Below are 23,784 nucleotides of genomic sequence, written 5' to 3'. Positions count from 1 at the left end.
ACAGCCAATGAGGTACTTCTTAAGAGCCACGGCAAACCGTGAATGCGCACATCTCTGCATGCACATGACTGATTTAATTTACTAAGCACAACACAGGGCCCTGGAAAAGATGAAGACCTAATCAGAGTATTCATGTTCCCAAGGCTTAGAAAGAGAGATGGAGTCCCAGATCAGGCTAGCCACCTACAGACAGCTTAATTTATGTTATTTTTAAACTGGTATTGATGAAAGACAAAAGTCTCTACTGAGCCTTGTCCTATTGTAGTCCCAGAAGAAACCGCTTTGGGTCGTTTCCTTCCAAGTTGCCACTTAACCTGTCCTTTCGCTACTGGAGTTGAGGAGAACATTAAGCTTCTTTGCTATTTGTACGTGCACAAAGAAGCCCAAAACTACATTTTAAAAAAAAAGGTAGATAATTTTTTTTCCAAAGTGAAATGTTAAAAAGTTTAATTTACATCTTGTAAGAGGTTATTAATGTTTGTAATTTATCCTTTAGTGTGAGAGACAGTGAGACATGGAGGGTCACAATATCAGGTTAATGTGTGTACACATGCTGCCCCCACCTAAAAATAAAAGGCTATTTTTCTGTCAATTATGATTCCACTCATCATTGCCTTTTACAGCCAGACAATGAAGAGTTTAGTACATGTCCATTTGTGATTTTCATGCTATAATCCTCAGAATAAAACCAGGTATTTCAGAACTGGTCATGTGTCAGTAATGGCAGTTAACAGAATATAGCTATAAAGTGTTGCAAAAGGAGAGGAAAACAGTATATGCTCAAGATTTGCAAATTTAATAATAGTCGTTTATTCATTTAAACTTTCCAGTTGAAGCAGACTGATTTATAAAATTATAAATAACTGCTCACCTTCCATCAAGGAACCTCCCACTGACTTTGACCATACACACATTTTGATGAACTATTTCCCCTTGTACTTTTTTAAAACCTTCTATTTACACTGAACAGCAATTTGGAGTTGTAAATCAGTTAAATGCACACATTTTTCTTCCTCAACACCTCCTCCAATCCACTATTTTACTCCTTATCCAAAATGTGGACGTGGGCTCCCACTCTCAATCGTTACCCGCTTACTCTGCCAGAAACCTCGCATGTGCGCGTGCAAACTTGGGCTATAAGAACATGACTGGGCTCAGGATGTGGTGCAGTGTCAGGTGTGGGTAATACTCTCGCCTCAGCTGTAGGTACCAGTCCCACCCTCGAGGCTGAAGCACAAAATCTAGACTGATGCTCCAATGCAGTACTGCAGGAGTGCTGCAATAGCGAAGGTGTTGGCTTGCAGATGAGACGCTAAACCGAAGCACCATCTGTCTTCTCATGTGGATGTAAGAGATTCCACAGCACTATTTGAAGGGCAAGGGAGTTCCTCCCAGTGTCACAGTCAATATTTAACCCTCAACTATCATTTAAAAAAATTATCTCGTTATTTGTTGCTGTGGGAGCTTGCTGTGTGCAATGTGGCCGTTGCGTTTCCTACATTACACCAATGTGACTACACTTCAAAATTACTTCATTGGTTGTGAACCACCTTGAGACATTCAGAGGTTTTGGAAAGCGCTGTATAAATGCAAGACCCTTCTTTTTTCATTTTCATGGTCACCAGCCAACCAACACAATCAAGACTCATATTACGAAGGGTTTATTGGATGAAGATAAGGGAGGACTGCTAATGTTCACAGAACAGTAATACAAGAGGAATGCTCCAATCCAGGTGAAAAATATTGAAGTTTGGCTGTTGGTATTTAGGTAATTAGACTAGAGAAAAAGTAATGGTACTAAAAGCTGACAAGTCCCCTGGACCCGATGGCCTGCATCCTAGGGTCTAAAGGAAGTGGCTGCAAAGATAGTGGATTGTTGTAATTTTCCATAATTTGCTGGATTCTGGAAAGGTCCCAGCAGATTAGAAAACTGCAAGTGTAACATCTTGGCTCATGAAAGGAGGGAGCTGAAAGCAGGAAACTATAGGCCAGTTGGCCGAATGTCTGTTGCAGTAGAATCAGGTACAATCAACACGATTTTGTAACAGGGAAATCGTGTTTCACAAATTTATTAGAGTTCTTTGAGGATGTAATAAGCATGGTGGACAAAGGGAAACCAGCAGATGTGGTGTATTTGGATTTCCAAAAGGCATTTGATAAGATGCCACATAAAAGATTACCACACAAGAGAAGAGCTGGGTGTTGGGGTGATATATTAGCATAGATAGAGGCTTGTTAACTTACAGGAAACAGAGAGTCAGGATAAATGGGTCATTTTCAGGTTAGCAAACTGTAACTAGTGGAGTGCCACAGGTATCAGTGCTGGGGCCTCAACTATTTACGATCTATATTAAGGACTTGAATGAAGGGATTGACTGCATTGTAGCCAAAATTGTTGACGATACGAAGATAGGTATGAAAGCAATTTGTGAGGAGGATACAAAGAGTCTGAAAAGGGATATAGATAGGGTAAGGTGAGTGGGCAAAAATTTGGCAGATGGAGTATAATGTGGGAAAATGTGAGGTTCTCCACTTTGACAGAAAGAATAGAAAAGCAGATTACCTAAATGGAGAGAGACTGCAGAATGCTGCAGTAGAGGGGCCTGGGTATAGGAATCACAAAATCAGCATGCAGGTACAGCAAGTAATTAGGAAGGCAAATGGAATGTTAGCTTTTATTACAAGGGGGATGGAGTATAAAAGTAGGGAAGTCTTGCTGCAACTGTACAGGTCATTGGAGAGACTACACCTAGAATACTGCGTACAGTTTTGGTCACCTTAAGAAGGGACATACTTCCATTGGAAGCAGTTCAGAGGAAGTTCACTGGGCTGATTCCTGGGATGACAGGTTTGTCTTATGAGGAAAGGGTGAGCAGGTTGGGACTTTCCTCATTGGAGTTTAGAAGAATGAGAGGTTATTGAAACATACAAGATTCTGAGGGGGCTTGGCAGGGTGGATGCTGAGAGGATGTTTATCCTTGTGGGGGAATCTAGAACAAAGGGGCACAGATTCAAATTAAGGGGTCGCCCATTTAAGATGGAGACGAGGAGGAATTTCTTCTCAGAGGGTCAGTATTGTTTGGAATTCTCTTCCCCGGGCTGCAGTGGAGGCTGGGTCATTGAATATATTAAAGGCTGAGTTAGACAGAGTTTTGATTGACATGGGAGTCAAGGGTTATGAAGGGCAGGCAGGTAAGTGGAGTTCAGGCCACAATCAGAACAGCCACAATCTTATTGAGTGATGGAACAGACTTGAGGAGCCAAATGACCTATTCTGCTCCTATTTCTTATGTTCTTATTTAATTTTTGATGCAAGAGTAATGGACAATATCAAGATGAGCAAGATGTTGATAACATGAAACTCTCCTAGAAATCTGCTTTTCACTTTTCTGAAGAATGTCAGAATGCCAAGTCTCTGCTATTTTCAAAGATATAGTTAACGTATCTATAGTGGAACAATCCATTAGTGTATTACATGTCTTGAACTCATTTTTGGATGAAAATTGTTGTATTGAGTGGGAAGGAAAAGATGGGGTGGTAAAATGATTACTAAGAAATAACTTGCATTTATATAGTGCCTTTCACTACCATGAGACATTCACGGCTTCAAAGCCAATAAAGACACTTTTGAAATTTGGGAAACATCAGCCAAATTGCACACGGCAAGGTCCAACAAACAGCAAATGATGGAATAATCTGTATTCTCAATGATGCTGAGTGTGAGATAAATATTAGCCAGGACACCAGCGAGAACTCCCCTGCTCTTCTTTAGAATAAAATTCTACATCCAAGTCTCTGGTGTGGGGGCTTGAACCTACAACTTTCTGATCAGAGGTGAGAGTACTACCATGACTGTGTTGAATAAAATGCATTAAGGAAGAACTGGGTCAATACAGATGCACAGACAGGAGTACAGGTCACGTTTAGTGAAACCATCCTTTTTTCCCCATTTGATTTTTTTTTATGACCCCGAGTTCCAATTGTCAAATGGTGAGATTTGAATTGCTGGCCTCTGAATCGCAATTCGTAGCATTTAAATTGTTTTATTTTTGCTTTTTAAAAATGTATTCATTCGCTGGATGAAGGTATCGCTGGCCAGGCCAGCATTTATTGTCCATCCCTAATTGCCCTCGAGAAGGTGGTGGTGATCCGTCTTCATGAACCACCGCAGTCCATGAAATGTAGGTACATCCACAGTGCTGTTAGGGAGTTCCAGGATTTTGACCCGTTGACAGTGAAGGAAAGGTAATATAGTCCCAAGTCAGGATGGTGTGTGGTTTGGAGGGTGGTGGTGTTCCCATGTGCTGGCTGCCCTTATCCTGCTAGGTGGTAGAGGTCATGGGTTTAGAAGGTGCTGTCGAAGTAGCCTTGTTGAGTTACTGCAGTGCATCTTGTAGATGGTACACACTGCTGCCACTGTGTGTCGGTGGTGGAGGGAGTGAATGTTGAAGGTGGCGGATGGGGTGTCAATCAAGTGGGCTGCTTTGGCATGGATGGTGTCGAGCTCGAGTGTTGTTGGAGCTGCAATCATCCAGGCAAGGAGAGTATTCTATCACACTCCTGACTTGTGCCTTGCAGATGGTGGACAGGCTTTGGGTAGTCAGGTGGTGAGTCACTTGCACAGAATACCAAGCCCCTGTCCTGCTCTTGTAGCCACAGCATGTGTGTGCCTGGTCCAGTTAAGTTTCTGGTCAATGGTGACCCCAGAATGTTGATAGTGCAGGATTCAGTGATGGTACTGCTTTTGAACAGCAAAGGGAGGTAATCAGACTCTCTTGTTGGAGATGGACATTGCTTGGCACTTGTGTTGCATGAATATTACTCGGCACTCATCAACCCAAGCCTGAACGCTGTCCAGGACTTGCTGCATGTGGGAATGAACTGCTTCATTATTTGAGGAAAGGTGATGATTCTGAACACTCTGCTATCATCAGCAACATCCTCATTTCTGACCAAATGTAGGAGGGAGGGCATTGATGAAGCAGCTGGAGATGGTTGGGCCTAGGATATTACTCTGACGAAATCTTCCAGTGATGTTCTGGGACTGAGATGATTAGCCTCCAACAACCACAACCATCTTCCTTTGTGCTAGGTATGACTCCAACCAATGGAGAGCTTTCTCCTCCTGATTCCCACAGACCCAATTTTGCTAGGGCTCTTTGGCCACGCTCAGACAAATGCTGCCTTAATATCAAGGGCAGCCACTCACACCTGACCTCCGAAATTCAGCTCTTTGGACCAAGGCTGTAATGAGGTCAGGAGGTGAGTGGCCCTGGTGGAACCCAAAATGAGCACCAGCGAACAGGTTATTGCTGAGTAAGTGCCACTTGATAGCACTGTCAACGACACCTTCCGGCACTTTGCTGATGATCAAGAGTAAACAGATGAGGCGGTAATTGGTTAAGCTGGATTTGTCCTGCTTTTTGTGTACAGGACATATTTGGGCAATTTTCTACATTGCCAGGGACATGCAAGTATTGTAGCTGTACTGAACAGTGTGGCTAGATATGTGGTTATTTCTGGAGCACAATCTTCAGCATTACAGCCAGGATGTTGTTAAGGACCATAGCCTTTGCTGTATCCAATGTGCTATCATTTCTTGATATCACGTGGAGTGAACTGAATTGTCTGAAGACTGGCATCTGTAATGCTGGGGACCTCAGGAGGAGGCAGAGATGGATCATCCACTCGGTACTTCTGGATGAAGATGATTGCAAACACTTCAGCCTTGTTTTTTTGCACTCACATGCTGAGCCTGTCATCACTGAAGATGGAGATGTTCACGGAACCTCCTCCTCCTGCTGTGAGTTGTTTAACTGTCCACTATCATTTATGACTGGACGTGATAGGATTACAGAGCTTTGCTCTGTCCTGTTGGTTGTGGGATCACTTACTTCTGACTACAGCATTCTGCTTCCGCTGATCAACATGCTTGTACTCCTGTGCTGTAGTTTCACCAAGTTGGTACCTCATTTTTAGGTGCGCTTGGCACTGCTATTTGCATGTTCTCCTACAAATACCCCATCATGAGGTTACAGAATGTAGTGGAATACAATTCTGCTGCTGATGACTACCCACAGCACCTCATGGATGCCCAGTTTTGAGCTGCTATATCTGTTCTAAATCTATCCCATTTAGCACAGTGCTAATGCCACACAACATGATGGAGGGTGTCCTCAGTGTGAAAACAGAACTTTGTCTCCACAAGGATAGTGTGGTGATCTCTACTACCAATACCATGGTGGACAGATACATCTGCGACAGGTAGATTTGTGAGGACAAGGTCAGATAGGTTTTTCCCTTGTGTCGGTTCGCTCACCACCTGTTACAGTCTGACAGCTATATCCTTCAGGGCTCAGCCAGCTTGGTTAGCTGTTGTGCTACTGAGCCACTTTTAGTGATGAACATCGAAGACCCCACCCAGAGTACACTCTGTGCCCTTGCAGTATTTCTTCCAAGTGGTGTTAAACATGGAGGAGCACAGATTCATCAGTTGGAGCAGGATGGTAGGTGATAATCAGCAAGAGGTTTCCATGTCAAAGAAACTATTACAACTGTGAGGAGGGATGATATATTGGAAGGTTCATCAAATGAAACCATATGGATTGAGCCAAGGAGCAAAAAAGGGGCAATCACACTGCTGGGAGTGTATTACAGACCCCCAAACTGTCAGAGGGAGATAGAAGAGCAGATATGTAGGCAAATCTCTGAGAGGTGCAAAGAGCAGTAAAAGTAGGGAATTTTAACCACACCAATATAAATTGGGATAGTTTTAGTGTGAAAGGAATTGAGGGAGAAGAATTTTTGAGGTGCATTCAGGAGAACTTTTTTGGCCAGTGTGTAGCAAGTCCAACAAGACAGGACGCAGTTTTAGATTTAGTTTTCGGAAATGAAGATGGGCAGGTGGAAGGAGTGGGAGTGATCATAATCCGTTTTAAGATAATTCTGGAAAAGGACAAGGAAAGAACTGGAGTTAGAGTTCTCAATTGGGGCAAGGCCAATTTTACTAAGCTGAGGAGTGATTTAATGAAAATGGACTGGAAACAGCTACTTGAAGGTAAATCAGTGTCACAGCAGTTGGAGGCATTCAAAGGGGAGATTCAAGGGGTTCAGAGTAAACATGTTCCCACAAAGAAAAAGGGTGGGACGGAAAAATCTAGAGCCCCATGGACGTCAAGGAGCTTACATGGTAAGATAAGGCAGAAATAGAAAGCTGAGAGGAGTATAGAAAGTGGAGGGGTGAAATCAAAAAGGAAATTAGGAAAGCTAAGAGAGGGCATGAAAGAATATTAGCAAGCAAAATCAAGGTGAACCCAAAGATGTTTTATGAATGCATTAAGAGTAAGAGGATAACTGAGGAGAAGTAGGGACCATAAAAGACCAAAAAGGTAATCTATCTGTAGGAACGGAAGATGGTTCTTAATGAATACTTTGCGTCTGTCTTCACAAAAAAAGAGGGGGATGATGCAGCTATTGCAGTTAAGGAAAAGGGGTGTGAAGTATTGGATGTGATCAACATGAGGAGAGGGGAAGTATTAATGGGATTAGCATCCTTGAAAGACGATAAATCACCAGGGCCAGATGAAATGTAGCCTAGGCTATTAAAAGAGAGGAAATAGCGGAAGGTCTGACCATCATTTTCCAGTCCTCACTGGATACAGGCGTGGTGCCGGAGGACTGGAGGACTGCTAACGTTGTACTTCTGTGTAAAAAGGGAGCAAGGGATAGCAAATAATTACAGGCCAGTCAGTCTAACCTCAGTAGTGGGCAAATTATTGGAATCTATTCTGAGAGACAGGATAAACTGTCACTTAGAAAGGCACAGGTTAATCAAGGATAGTCAGCATGGATTTGTTCAGGAAGATCTTGTCTTATCAACTTGATTGAATTTTTTGAATAAATAACAAGGAAGATAGATGAGGGTAGTTCAGTTGATGTGGCCTACATGGATTTTAGCAAGGCTTTTGACAAAGTCCCACACGGCAGACTGGTTAAAAAAAATTAAACACCATGGATCCAGGGAAATGCAGCAAAGTGGATACAAAATTGGCTCAGTGGCAGGACACATAGGGTAATTGTTGGCAGGTGTTTTTGCGACCGGACGGCTGTTTCCAGTGGCGCTCCACAAGGCTCAGTAATGGGTCCCCTGCTTTTTGTGGTATGTATTAACAATTTGGATGTAAATGTGGGGGGCATGATCAAGAAGTTTGCAGATGACACAAAGATTGGCTGTGTGGTAGATAGTGAGGATAGCTGTAGTTGCAGGAAGATATTGATGGTCTGGTCAGATGGGCAGAAAAGTGGCAAATGGAATTCAACATGAAGAAGTGTGAGGTGATGCATTTGGGGAGGTCAGACAAGGCAAAGGAATACACGATTAATGGGAAAATACTGAGAGGTGTAGAGAAAGTGAGGGACCTTGGAGTAAATGTCCACAGATCCTTGAAGGCAGCAGGACAGGTCAATAAGGTGGTTAAGAAGGCATATGGAATCCTTTCCTTTTTGCCGAGGTATAGAATATAAGAGCAGGGAAGTTATGCTGGAACTGTATAAATCACTGGTTAGGCCACAACTTGAGTACTGTGTGCAATTCTGGTGACCTCATTACAGAAAGGATGTAATTGAACTAGAGAGGGTACAGAGGAGAGATAAATAGATGTTTTCATCTGGAGGGTGGTGGGGTTTAGAACTCACTGCCTGAAAGGGTAGTTGAGGCAGAGACCCTCAACCCATTCAAAAGGAGTCTGGATATGCAATTCAAGTGCTGTAATCTGCAGGGATACAGACCAAATGCTGGAAGGTAGGATTAGAATGGATGGAATGTTTCTTGGCTGGCACCGACACGATGGACCAGGTGACCTCTTTTTGTGCTATAAACTTTTAATGATTCTATGTCCATGTTTGACCTGATGCCGTGAAACTTCACGAGATCCTAAGCCTATGCTGAGAACAAGGAGAGATTGAGTCGGTTATGATTATATTCACTGGAGTTCAGAAGAGTGAGGGGGGATCTCATAGAAACCTATAAAATTCTAACAGGACTTGACAGGGTAGATGCAGGAAGGATGTTCCCGATGGTGGGGGAGTCCAGAACCAGGGGTCATAGTCTAAGGATACGGGGTAAACCTTTCAGGACTGCGATGAGGAGAAATGTCTTCACCCAGAGAGTGGTGAGCCTGTGGAATTCGCTACCACAGAAAGCAGTTGAGGCCAAAACATTGTATGTTTTCAAGAAGGAGTTAGATATGGCTCTTGGGTCTAAAGGGATCAAAGGGTATGGGGAGAAAGCGGGAACAGGTTACTGAGTTGGATGATTAGCCATAATCATAATGAATGGCGGAGCAGGTTCGAAGGGCCGAATGGTCTACTCCTGCTCCTATTTTCTATGTTTTCTATGTAACAAATTGATAATGGAGGAACCTGGGACGTTGGCAGTCACACATAGCAGAATTGTATGTATATCAGGCTGTTGTTGACTAGTTTATGGAATAGCTCCCCCAATTTTGGCACAAGACCACAGATGTTAGTGAGGAGGACTTTGCAGAGTTGACTGGGCCGGATGTGCTTTTGTTGTGTCTGGTGCCGAGGTTGATGCTGGACAGTCCATCCTATTATATTCTCATTAGACTTTTGTTGTAGTTGTTAGATACAAATGAGTGGCTTGCTAGGCCATTTCAGAGGGCAGTGGGTCTGGAGCCACACATAGGTCAGTCCAGGTAAGGATAGTAGGTTTCCTTCCCTAAGAGATATTAGTGAACGAGTTGGGTTTTTACAACAATCCAGATTTATTCAATTTTGGTTTTAAGAAACTGAATTCAAATACATAAACTGCCTCAATAGGATTTGAGCTGACATCTCCAGATTATTAGTCCAGGCCTCTGGTTAAGTCCAGAAACATTGTCACTACACTACCATCCAGGCCAGGCCTCTGAATTACCAGTCCACGACACCACAGTACCCATTTCTAAAGGGAGAAATGTCCAGTTAAATCCAATCACTAAAGATTGATCTTAACCCCAAAATGTGTAACACAGTAAAGAAAGATTAGGAAATACACAATTTGGATACTTACTTTGTGCAACATAATAGCTACAAATACAATCAACTGTACACTTGTCTGTGACGTGGAAGCTGCTGCACCCAATGCAATGCCATCCGCTGTAAGGAAAAGGAATAGATGAGGCTGGGTAGTGTGGGAGTAGAAGAAATAAAATACACTGCTTCAAACCCAATAACTCCCTGCAATGGGCAGAACTGAAACTGAAAATGGTCACTGTTACTTATATTTGCTCAATAAAAAATGGAATATACGATTAGAAAGCTAAACTGTTTTTGGTAGATCACAAATGTTGATTAAGAGGTTGTGCCGTGTGGCCATCTGGGTTACTGTATACAGCATTACATAGAATAGTTCAGAATTGTGACATTAGGCAGGAAGAGGAAAGTATCATGAGCAGGCACAATTTGTACTGAATTACATTGGTTGCCCTTTCCATGATCCTGACTTACATCAAAAGCAAACAGGACCTGTTGTATTACAGCATGAACAAGTTTTTTTTTTAAATCACGCACTATGTGCATGAGAAAGGTTGTGGATTTGATCCAGCTAACAGAATCTGATCCGGCTAGCAGATCAATTTGGAATTGCATGTTCCACTGCTCATACTGAGATGCAAACTGGAAAAGCCAAGAACAAGGAGCAGAAATGAACAGAGCCGAAAGAGAATGGTTCAGAAGACAGCACTCTCAGAAGGTGAGTCCAGACTGGAGATGCACACAGCACTTTAAAAATTCAAGAAACATGGCATTTACTGGAGACAGCATACGATCAGAAATGTATGTAGTACTGATCATAGGTAAATCTTTAGGAATTATTCTGACAACATATGTAACAATAATAACCTATTGTCTATGGTGCTGAGTTTCAGTTAATCCATGAAAACCATTTAAATCTGAATTTCCTGTTTAGTTTTGAAAACTGAAAAATCAACAACAGCAATAACAGGGTTCCCAGTGGTTCACTAACATTTTACAAACATTTTCAGGGCTATGGAAAAGTGCAGAGGAGTGAAACTAATTCGATAGCTCTTTCAAAGAGCTGGCACAGGCAGGATGGGCTGAATAGCCTCATTCTGTGCTGTATGATTCTATGATTCATTTAACTGAGCCATAAAGTGCTGGATTCAATCTCTGCTCTGAACTTATTTAGGTGATCTCAGTCAGAGCAACAGGGTATTACGATTGAACACAGCACCTCTGGAGTGGCAGTATCATAGAGTCATAGTTTTACAGCACAGAAACAGGCCCTTCGGCCCAAAGCGCCTGCGCCGACCATCAAGCACCCGTCCTGACTAATCCCATTTTCCAGTGCTTGGCCCGTAGCCTTGTATGCTATGGCGTTTCAAGTGCTCATCTAAATACTTCTTGTATGTCTTGAGTGTTCCTGCCTCTACCATCCCTTCAGGCAGTGTGTTCCAGATTCCAACCACCCTCTGGGTGAAAAAATTCTTCCTCAACTCCCCTCTAAACCTCCTGCCCATTACCTTAAATCTATGCCCCCTGGTTATTGACCCCTCCGCTAAGGGAAAAAGTTTCTTCCTATCTAACCTATCAATGCCCCTCATAACTTTGTATAGCTCAATCAGGTCCCCCTCAGCCTTCTCCGCTCCAAGAAAAGCCACCCCTGCCTATCCAGGCTGTCTTCATAACTGAAATGCTCCAGCCCAGACAACATCCTGGTGAATGTCCTCTGCACCCTCTCCATTGCAATCACATCCTTCCTATAGTGTGGTGACCAGAACTGTACATAGTACTCCAGCTGTGACCTAACCAGTGTTTTATACAGCTCCATCATAACCTCCCTGTTCTTTTATTTTAGGCCCTCCAGCATCTCACACAAAGCAGCCACTCTTCATGCATGTTAAGACAGCAGCTGTTTGAACATTCAACTGTGGACACCTCATAACTAACTCCCTACCTATCCTCACACTTCACACCAGGAGTCATGGGATAATGACCGCCCGAGCTGATTTTTTGCTCCTCCTCAGATTAGTGTTTTGAAGTCACACCAACTACATTTGCCGTGTTGAGCACTAAAACTTATAACCTTGTATGCCTGGATGTAGGTAGGCGTTTCCTAAATCCTTCTAAAAATTCAAAATGTACAATGGCCCGCACTAGTGTTACATGAATTTTTTCAAAAAATTAGCTGAACACAAACATTTGAGGAATTGGTACCGTAACAATTGTACTGCACACAACTGAAGGGGTAGAGGAGAGAGATAATTGGAACCAGTTGCAAACTTTCTAGTGAAACTAGGCTTCAAAGAATAATATCACTCCACAATCCCCCAACAAAAAGAAGTATACAACAAAATCTTTTTGTGGGCATAATTACCTTGCTGGACCTAAATAGTTACAAGAGAACTCTTTCAAGTAAGAGGCTGCGAGACCAATAGATGGAATTAAGTTACAGAAGAAATAATAGCAGGCCCACTGGTTAAATTAAAGAAACGATCAGAATCAAAAACTCTGCAGCATCAAACAGTAGGGACAAAGCAGGGGGTTGGCTGGGTGGGGTGGGGGTTCCCATCACACAAAAAACTGTACGATTACAGCGACTTTGAAAAATCTTTGCATTTTAGCACTACACTTCGATCAGGTAACTGATGGAGGGGGCAGTGGACTGCAAATGGTTTGGAATGTCCTGTGCTTAGATTCGGTTCACCATTTACTTGAATGCATCACACGTCAGCAGTCTGAATAATGAATCGAGCTACTGAAAGGGCACCAATAGCTCTGCGATTGCACCATCAGCTGCTTATTTGGAAACTCTGATGTATATTTTGGACACAGTGGGAGAGGCAGTGATGTTATTAAAGCCATCACATAACATGATGAATTTAGCATTACCTGCTGCATGAACTACCAGTCCAAGTGTGGTGGTGATCTTGGTATTTGCTGTTCTTGCAGCTTCAGGGTCTGAAAGACAAATTAGAAACAAAATGAACCTTGCAGAGAACTCCTGCATATTTAAATGCAGTATCGATCGCTTCAGTAGGATTTTTTTTTTTATAAACAAGCCATTCCTTTGATCCCTACGTTGCTTTGCTTGGTTGGACACCCAGCCAAGCGTCTTGTAGTTGACCACAAGACACCATAGGCCCTTTTGGAAGATTCTGGCTTTTCCAATACCTGTCTCTAAGGCATGCTGCTGTCCTTGCTGTGCCACTGGGGTCTACCCTCTTGACCAAGCCTAGGTTAGTAACTAAGGTGGATAATTATGAGGGTTAGCAACCACACAGGGTCAGCATTGTTGTTAACTCCCAGTTGGAAAAATCAAGAAATCAGAAGAGTTCTGAACTCATCTCTCAGGTTTCCGGGCTGCAGCAGTCAAAGGTGGACAGAATACTGATTAATACCTCATGTCTCTATATGAGAGTTCTTCCACCAAAACATAGCTTTTCTTCATAATTTTGTAAAGAAAGCTGTTAAATGTCACAGACGTGCTACTATTTTGCAGAAGCTTCAGTGTGTGGGAGGGGAGGAAGTGATGCTCCAGAGTCTTGGTCAGAATCCATCTGGAGTACAGCGTTTAGTTCTGGGCATCGAATCTCAAGAAGGATATACAAGCCTTGGAGGGTGTGTAGTGCATCACTGATACCAGAGTTTGAAGTTAAACTATCACGATGGATTGCATGAACTTGGCTAGTATTCCCTTGAGTTTAGAAGATTGTGGGTGACCTAAAAAGATTAAAAGATAAAAGGATTCAATAGGGTAGCTACACAGAGACTATTTCCTCTTGTGGGTGAATAGAAAGCAAGAGTATATAATCTTAAAATTAAAGCCAGGCCACTCAGGAGCAAAATCAGCAAGCTTTTTCACACAAAGTGTCGCAGAAAGGCAGTTTAAAGCGAGTTGAGATGCAGATCGGCCATGACCTAACTGAATGGCGGAACAGGCTTGGAGGGTTGAATATCCAATTCTGCTCCTGTGTGGAAGAGAAAACCTGATCAGAATCAGGTGGGACTACAGGTCTTATTGATATACATCGATGACCTGGACTTGGGTTTACATTTCAAAGTTTGCACATGACATGAAACTCAGAAATGTAGTAAACAGATAGCAAGATATCAGACTTCAAGAGAGCATAGAGACTGGTGAAATGGGCAGACGAGATGAAATTTAACATACAGAAGTGTGGTGATTCATATTGGTAGGGAGAATAAGGAAAGGCAATGTAGATTAAATGATGCAATTTTAAAGGGGGTGCAGGAACAGAGACCTGGGGATGTATGTACACAAAGTTTAAAGGTGGCAGAACAAGTTGACAAGGTTATTAAAAAGGAACACAGGATATTTGAAAATAGAGGCATACAGTATAAAAGCAAAGAAGTAATGCTGAAGCTTTAAAAAAAAAACACTGGTCAAGTCCCAGTTGGAATACTGTGCCCAGTTCTGGGCACTACAATTTAGGAAGGATGTCAAGACCTTGGAGAGGATGCAGAGGAGATTTACTAGACTAGTATCAAGGATTAATGACTTCAATTACATGGAGAAACTGGAGTTATTCTCCTTAGAGCAGAGAAGGTTAAGGGGAGATTTGATAGAGGTACTGATGAAAGATTTTGATAGAGTAAATAAGGAGAAAGAGTTTCCAGTGGCAGAAACAGAAGTCACAGATTTAATGCAATTGGCAAAAGAAGCAGAGGCAAGATGAGGAGCAATTTTATTACACAGGAATTATTATAATCTGGAATACACTGACTGAAAGGATGGTGGATACAGATTCAATGGTAACTTTCAAAGGGGAATTGAAAAAAATACTTAAAAGGAAAAGAGCAGGGGAATGGAAGTAATTGGATAGCTCTTTCAAAGAGCTAGCACATGCACGATGGCCCAAATGGTTGTTTAATGCAGTATGATTCTATGACATTTCTCCTCTTCACACTGTTCTCAACTCACAATGCAAAAATTAATCACTCCTCATTTAAGGCACACCTGCTGATCTAACTTAAAAACACTGGCTTCCAAAGGCTATGGAAGCATTGGAATAGTCAGACTAGGGAAGAGGAAAAAGAGGGAGTCTACATTAAAATAAGTGTGTTTATCTGGTGCAGTACTTTAATTCTACCAGTTGAATGATTGCTCAAAATGAACTGAATCTTAGCCTAGTTTCATGACAGCCTTGTACGAATCATCAGGTACGGGAACAACAAGGTTGCAGTTGCAGGAAAGCCACATTTGATGGGCTGCCTTCCATACATTCCTAAAATTTCAGCAGCGACTTCTCATTCCCAAACTCAAGCTGACAGTACATATGGACTGTAACCAAGCCTTCAATGCTTCACTTGTTCGGCTTGGGTTAAAAATTAAGTCACCAGTGCTCCTTTATCTGGGTGGATCATCTTTTTGGCTGGACTCAAAAAGCCTGTCTGAACAAACCCCTGAACCCTCAACAGTTCAGAAGCAGAAATGCCAAATACAATGCAGCCCTGTTAAACTGAAGATTTTTAAAATTTGCACACCACGATAAATGACATTGGTTTTAGCTCACTGTGTCTGTCAGCATTATTTGCCGAAACTAGCCACTGAGATTTTAAGTGCCTCTTACCATCACTCTGGTGCATGTGAGAACTGCCTATCTGGTCGACCAGGAGCATAAAAACAAACCCAAGCACCAGTGACACGCCAATGTATGCATGCAAAGCAATGTGTTTGTGATCATGTTCAGTATCTGCCGATTGTCCTGTCTTTAATGGATCCTCCACTTTTTCCACTTCACCTCCATGGCGGTGTTTATCTGTGAAAAAGGAAAAATGGATTAAATCAGACTACACATTTGTTGGGGTGGGGTGGGGGCGAAGAGAGCAGGAGCCTTCCTTTACTACTTAAACTGTAATGTTCAAGCCCTGTGTGGATTCAGGGACCCCAAAGGTCACTCTCCTATCAAGCACATTTAAAACTTCACAAGTCTTCAATGGCGTGCAATGAATCAACCAGCCTGCAGTTAGTGAATCACAGCAACTTCCCCCTACTACTTTGTACCATACAGCAATTCTGAGCACTACAAGGCTGCAGCATGCCAAAATGCTGCTGTTTTCTCTTGCTGTCCTCCATTGGTGGCTGTAGCAGACATAGAAACACTACAGTACAGTCATTCTACCTGACCCCAAGGTAGGCCACTCCTCTAACAGGAGGAATGCTTGTGGGTTGTACAGTCAGCCTTTTCCAAATGTCTGCCAGTGGACAAGGTTTTCTACAGTTCTCAGTATTTTCAAAGCTAACCTCATTATCATATCCATATCATGATCTGGAGTGCACTGCCTGAAGGGTAGCATTCAAAAGGGAATTGGATAATTACTTAAAGGAAAAAATTGCAGGGCCATGGAGAAAGAGGAGAGTTGGACTAATTGGATAGCTCTTTCAAGGAGCCCCAGTACAATAACAATTTATATTTATATAACACCTTTAACGTAACAAAATGTCCCAAGGGTTGAATGGCCTCCTTTTATGCTGCAAGATTCTATGTTTCTCATTAAAAAGTATTAAACAATAAAATAAACTAGGCTGTATTTTTCAGATGCTGCAGAAACCAGTTTAGTCCATCACAGCGAGATTCATTTACAATCAAATGTCTGGCATTGCAAAATTCAAAAAAACATACTGCAGACAATTCAATGGGAATAAAGGAGCACTGTGCTGATCAAATAGTTGTTTCATCAAAAGTGATTCTTCCTCATGTCTTATCTGGCAACTTTGGTGAAATCACAGATTTGTAATTTCAAGCTGCTAATTAAAACTACACAAGATGAGAACACTCCCATCGCTCAGTTATTAAATGTGCTGCAGTGTCTCAAAACAAATACATGAAGTGTAAGCAATTAGCTAGGGAAAAAGTTGAGCCCATACTAAAGTTGGACCCAAAGGGAAATCTTCAAGTAGACGCAGAGGACATTGCCAAAGTATTAAATGAGTACTTTGCATCTGTCTTCATAAAGGAAGCAAATTATGTGAAGGCCACACCAAAAGACGAGGGGGGAAATTATGGACAGGATAGCAATAGGTGGAGAAGATGTACTAAAAAGATCTGCATTACTAAAAGTTCATAAGTCACTTGGTCCAGATGGAATGCATCCTAGGTTGTTTAAGAAGGAATGGTAGAACTAGCTGAGGCACTGATCACCATCTTTCAATCCTCACTGGATACAGGTGTAGTGCTGGAGAACTGGAGGGATGCTAATGTTGCATCACTATTTAAGAAAGGGAAGAGAATAAACCAGGAAACTACAGGTCAATCAGTCTAACATCATGGCAGGAAGTTGTAGAAGTGATTCAGGGACAAAAGAAAGGAGAGCCAACATGTATTTGTTAAGGTAAATTGTGTCTGACTAACCTGATTGAACAATACAAACCTTGGCAAAGTAGTAGCTCATTGTGAGGGTAGTTATAGACTTCAGAATGGCATAGACAGGATGGTGTAGATGGAGTTCAATGCAGAGAAGTGTGAAATGATACACTTTGGAATGTCTAATATGGTAAGACAATAAACCAGAAAGTTTTAGAAACTATTTTGAAAAGGGTAGATGAGCAGAGGCACCTTGGTGTCCATGTACACAGGACACAGGTGGCACAGCAAATTGATAGGTGGTTTTAAAAAAGTGTATGGCTAACTTGGGTTTATAAATAGAGGAATAGAGCACAAAAGCATGCAAGAACTTTATAAATCACCTCTGCTACAATATTGTGGATAAGTCTGGCACCTCACTTCAGAAAAGAAATAAGAACATTAGAAAGGGTACAGAGGAGGTTTATCAGAGATGTTACTAGTGGTGAGGGGCTTCAGTTATGAGGAAAGGTTGGAAATGTTAGGACTGTTGTCCTTGGAACAGAGAAGGTTAAGAGATGATGTTATAGAGGGTTTCAAAATGATGAGAGGTTTCAATAGAGCAGAGAGAGAAAAACTATTTCATCTGGTGAGCAAGTCAATAACTAGAGATCAGATTTAAAATCATTCGCAAAAGATCTAGAGGGGAGACGAGGGGACATTTTTTCAGAGCTGTCAGGATCTGGAATGTTCCAACTGAAAATGTGGTGGAAGCCGATTCCAAAAATAATATTAAAAGGGAATTTGCAGGTACTTGAGGATGAGGAACTTGCAGGGTTCCAGACAAAAAGCAGGGATGTGGGACTAAGCACAACTACTCTTTGAAAGGTGCAGCACAGGCACAACAGGCTGAATGTCCAGTTTCTATGATGATGTGAAAATGTACCAGCAAGTGTTATGAAAGGGATTATACATCTGGCCTCATCTGGCAGGTTTGGGGGGCGGGGGGTGGCTAGTGGTAGAAGAGTAAAAATCAAACTAGGTGCCCATTACTGATCATCATCCAGTGGTTTCCACTGAGAAAACGCAAGGACAGGACCTGGCTCCGTCCTGATGTTTCCCAATCCCTAATAGGCTGCCAACACTCACTACTCTGGTCATTTGGGTGAGGTATTGAATGGTGTCCTGCACAGATCAGTATCTTCAGAAGAGTAGGGAAAAAAGCAAGATACATAAGAGTTCGCAATACCCAGGTATGATTGTAAAATGATTGTCTCATCAAAGGATTTGAAAAAAACCTATTGTAGGATATGGCTCATTTATAAGTCCCCAAATTAGATTACATAACTAGAAATAAACCTGGATGTGCATCCAAAAGCAAGGAACCATCAAGAAAGAGTTATACTAAAAGTACTCCCTGGACAATGTTGACACTTTAGCAATTGCGGTTTTACTCCTTTTGAAAATTGGCAAGATCTGCTACACTTTATTTGAAAAAGTACATCTATTAATTAATATGTTAAAATTTTTTCCTCTGAACATGACCTTGTTCAATGTTGTCATATTTTTGGCATACATTTTTTGCATCCAATTTTACCATTATAAATTCCTATGCCCACATTAACAGTGGAAATGGCCTATGTAAACTTTCACTTTTAACTGCACCCTCCTTTAAGTGGTGACACTCAGTTTGGAATCTCCTAGCTTATGCTCCAATTGACTTCATTTCTCAGATGATATTAATTTTTTCTCTTTAGCTATAAACAATCAAGGCAGAGTGTCATAGAAGTACAGATGGAACATTATGACTTTTAAATGTTGACTGAATTGCATTTGTGGGTCCTGGTACACTTATCTATTGCTCTCCGACCCCACCTCATGTGAACAATACACTTGGTCTCGACTTCCGTGCAGTGCCAAATAATAATGCAGAAAATTTAATTGATGGTTCAAATTCATCTCTAATTACTCTGATGACCTCTTTAACCTGATAAGTTAGCCATCTACAGTCTGGCATGCAATGGGTGTGTCATGAAACTGCAGTCACTAATCAAGAACAATCTCTCTTTCATTGTGTTCTACAGTGCTTTCAAACAGGACCAAAGACTGGGCTTTGAATCTAAATCTTACCATGCAGAGCATCCTCGTAGAGTGCATGAACCCCTTCAGGAACGATGACTGCTAGAGCAGTGCCACATAGAAGTCCAGCACCAAGAACTGTCACCAACTTCAACCTCTCCTGGAGAGAAACAAACAGAAACACTATCACTTTTTGCCTCACAACAGCAAGAATATAGGTATGGAATCTCTGATGCAGAAGATGGCCATTGCAGCTGTGCCAGCTTATTTCCTTATACCTTGTAATACTTATCCAATTCTCCTTTAAATAACGATTGACTCAACTTTCAAAGCTATTGACTTTAAAGCATTCTATATCCTAATAGCCCTTTCTGTGAAAGATTTTCTTCCAACCTCCCCTTTTATACTCGTGTTCTAATCGGGAGTTTATGCCCCTTGGTCATCAACTCGGTAATCACTGGAAGTAAGGGAATAAGTCATACAGTACACTCCAGAAAGAGGTCACCGTAAATGTGAATTAGTCACTCAATCAATCCAAGCAGCATCTTCTAACAGGTTCACAGACACCATTTCTACAACCTGTGCTTTTTAGCAGTCTGATTTACAACAGTTTCCAGCATTGTATGGATCCCATTCAGAAGAAATTAAGAGTGTGGGCTTAATACTGGAAGGCACGCTGTTCTTAAGAATGCATTGTGAACACTGATGGGCAATTCATCATCTCATTGCTGTTTGTGGGAGCTTGCTGGACGTAAATTGGCTGCTGTGTTTCCTACATCACCACAGGGGCTATACGGCAAAAGTACTTAACTGGTTGTAAAGTGCTTTGGGATGTCCTGAGGTGGTGAAATGCACTGTGGAAATACATGTTCTCTCTTTTAAATGATTATATAAATGATTTAGATGACAGGACCGAAGGTATGGTTGCTAAATTTGCTGAAGACACAAAGATAGGTAGGAAAGTAGGTTGTGAAGAGGACATAAGGAGGCTACAAAGGGATATAGACAGGTTAATTGAGTGGGCAAAAATCTGGCAGATGGAGTATAATGTGGGAAAATGCAAAGTTGTCCATTTTGGCAGGAAGAATAAAAAAGCAGATTATCTAAATAGTGAGAGATTGCGGAGCTGAAACGCAGAGGGATCTGGGTGTCCTAGTGCATGAATCGCAAAAGGTTAGTATGCTGGTACAGCAAGTAATTAGGAAAGCTAATAGAATGTTATCGTTTATTGCGAGGAGAATGAAATACAAAAGGAGGGAGGTTATGCTTCAGCTATACAGGGCATTGGTGAGACCACATCTGGAGTACTGTGTACAGTACTGGTCTCCTTATTTAAGTAAGGATGTAAATGTTGGAAGCAGTTCAAAGAACGTTTACCAGACTGATACCTGGAATGGGCGGGTTATCTTACGAGGAAAGATTGGATGGGCTAAGCTTGTATCCGCTGGAATTTAGAAGAGTACAGTTAGGATGGCACAGTGGCGCAGTGGTTAGCACCGCAGCCTCACAGCTCCAGCGACCTGGGTTCAATTCTGGGTACTGCCTGTGTGGAGTTTGCAAGTTCTCCCTGTGTCTGCGTGGGTTTCCTCCGGGTGCTCCGGTTTCCTCCCACATGCCAAAGACTTGCAGGTTGATAGGTAAATTGGCCATTATAAATTGCCCCTAGTATAGGTAGGTGATAGGGAAATATAGGGACAGGTGGGGATGTGGTAGGAATATGGAATTAGTGTAGGATTAGTATAAATGGGTGGTTGATGGTCGGCACAGACTCGGTGGGCCGTAGGGCCTGTTTCAGTGCTGTATCTCTAAATAAATAAATAAAGTAAGAGGTGACTTGATTGAAACATGCAAGATCCTGAGGGGTCTTGACAGGGTGGATGTGGAAAGGATGTTTCCCCTTGTGGGAGAATCTAGAATCTAGGTTACTGTCTAAAAATACGAGGTTGCCCATTTAAGACAGAGGTGAGGAGAAATTTTTTCTTTCTGAGGTTCGTGAGTCTTTGGAATTCTGTTCCTCAAAAAGTGGTGGAAGCAGAGTCTTTGAATATTTTTAAGGCAGAGGCAGATAGATTCTTGATAAGCAAGGGGTGAAAGATTATTGGGGGTAGATGAACTTATTGAATGGCGGAGCAGGCTCGAAGAGCCGAGTGGCCTATTCCTGCTCCTAATTTGTATGTTCGCATTCTACTTCTCAGGGTAAAGGCTGAAAAATATTTGATTTACAATTAGGTTTTTTCACTAGGATCCCCAAGGTCATCAATCTATTAGATTTTTGTAAATGTTAAATTACTAGCAGGTTATTTGTTACTGTCTCCTAATAAACATGCTCTTCAGTGACAGCATTGCTTTAATGTGAATTGCTGGTAGCATCTTTCAGAAGTTAAGAAAGGCGTACCCAAAGAGCACTTCAATATTTGCTGGGGGTCCTGAATAGGAAAATAGTGTGCAATTACTGATGTGCTTAACCCTATATATAACACTACCGCCCAGTTTATAAAATTTCAGCCACCTCAGAATATATGTGGAATCTATTCATTGTTGGGCATTGAGGCTAAAGAGTTATTCTAAGGACATGGAGAAACCAGAAAGAGAAGGCCTGTAATGAATTTGGAGATGAGTGAGTTACCAAACATAATGATATAATGCTCTGAAGTGTCACTAACCTGAAACGTTAACTCTGCTTCTCTCTCTCCACAGATGCAGCCAGACTTGCTGAGTTTTTCCAGCACTTTCTGTTTTTATATAATGATATATTTTTTCCACCAAGGTGACATCATGTTCTAATCACTGAAATACAACTCCCATTTGAAAAGCATCTGGGCAACATGCTAGGTCCACTTCACGTCATAATCCACTTGCCACTCAGTGTTCCAGCTACACAAGGACCAGGCTATTTTGCCCAATTCATTTCACCTACTGTCAATCATCTACTTTCTACCCCAGGTTATTTTAATATGTAGCAAAACTAAGGGTAAAATGGAAAAGCCTCCAGTGTCTGGAATCATATCTGACACGAAGAAGATGGTTATCATTATCAGCAGAGGGACCGGGACATCCCAGTCTATTCACAAATCCTTCCAGAATGAAGCAGCTCATGCCTGCCTAGAGTCAGAGTTATACAGTACAGTAACAGGCCCTTCGGCGCAACGCGTCTGTGCCGACCGTCAAGCACCCATGTGATCTAATCCCATTTTCCAGCACTTGGCCCATAGCCTAGTATGCTATGGCGTTTCAAGTGCTCATCTAAATACTTCTTAAATGTTGTGAGTGTTCCTGCCTCTATCACCCCTTCAGGCAGAGTGTTCCAGATTCCAACCACCCTCTGGGTGAAAAAATCTTTCCTCAACTCCCCTCTAAACCTCCTGCTCCTTTTGTGTCAGAGCACCTGCTATCTCCTCCCTTGCCTCACAGAGCATCCTGGGATACATCTCATCTGGGCCTGGGGATTTATCCACCTTTAAGCCTGCTAAAACATCTAATACTTCCTCCCTTTCAATGCTAATTTGTTCAAGTATATCACAATCCCTTTCCCTGATCTCTACACCTACATCGCCCTTCTCCATAGTAAACACAGCTGAAAAGTAATCATTTAAAACCTCACCTATGTCCTCCGGCTCCACACACAGATTGCCACTTTGGTCCCTAATGGGCCCTACTCTTTCCCTGGTTATCCTCTTGCCCTTAATATATTTATAAAACGCCTTGGGATTTTCCTTTATCTTGTCTGCCAGTGTTTTTTCATGTCCCCTCTTCGCTCTCCTAATTACTTTTTTTTTAAGTACCCCACTAGTTTCTATACTCCTCCAAGGCCTCCAATGTTTTCAGTGCCTGAATCTGCATAAGCCTCTTTTTCCCCTTATCCATATCCTCTATATCCCTCGACATCCAGGGTTCCTTGGACTTGTTGGTCCTACTCTTCACCTTTACCGGAACATGTTGGACCTGAACTCTCACCATTTCCTTTCTGAATGACTCCCACTGGTCTGATGTAGACTTTCCTACAAGAAGCTGCTCCCAGTCCACTTTGGCCAGATCCTGTTTTATCATATTGAAATCTGCCTCCCCCCAATTCAGTACTTTTATTTCCTGTCCTTCTATGTCCTTTTCCATAACTACCTTAAATCTTGAAGTTATGGTCACTATCCCCAAAATGCTCCCCCACTGACAATTCTACCACTTGCCCGGCTTCAATCCCTAGGATTAGGTCCAGTAACGCCCCTTCTCTTTTAGGGCTTTCTACGTGCTGGCTCAAAAAGCTCTCCTGAAAGCACTTTAAAAATTCTGCCCCCTTTAAGCCTTTTGCACTTACACTATCCCCTCTAATATTGGGGAAGTTGAAATCCCCTACTATTATTATCCTATTATTTATTTATTTTTA

General features: G+C 42.0%; 1 protein-coding gene across 1 annotated transcript in view; it reads right to left on the bottom strand.

Annotated features, from left to right (window-relative positions):
• LOC137374012 (zinc transporter ZIP9-B) overlaps window positions 1–23,784 on the bottom strand; it is a 47,482-nt gene that overhangs the window by 4,640 nt on the left and 19,058 nt on the right. Inside the window, exons 2-5 of the mRNA XM_068039765.1 lie at window positions 19,458–19,566; window positions 15,615–15,803; window positions 12,913–12,981; window positions 10,073–10,158 (exon numbers count right to left, since the gene is read on the bottom strand). Coding sequence (XP_067895866.1) covers window positions 10,073–10,158; window positions 12,913–12,981; window positions 15,615–15,803; window positions 19,458–19,566 — 453 coding nt within the window. The remainder of the gene's footprint in view (window positions 1–10,072; window positions 10,159–12,912; window positions 12,982–15,614; window positions 15,804–19,457; window positions 19,567–23,784) is intronic.

The sequence above is a fragment of the Heterodontus francisci genome, chromosome 9 (assembly GCF_036365525.1).
Source record: "Heterodontus francisci isolate sHetFra1 chromosome 9, sHetFra1.hap1, whole genome shotgun sequence".
Lineage (NCBI taxonomy): Eukaryota > Metazoa > Chordata > Chondrichthyes > Heterodontiformes > Heterodontidae > Heterodontus > Heterodontus francisci.
This window is presented reverse-complemented; position numbering and strand designations above follow the sequence as displayed.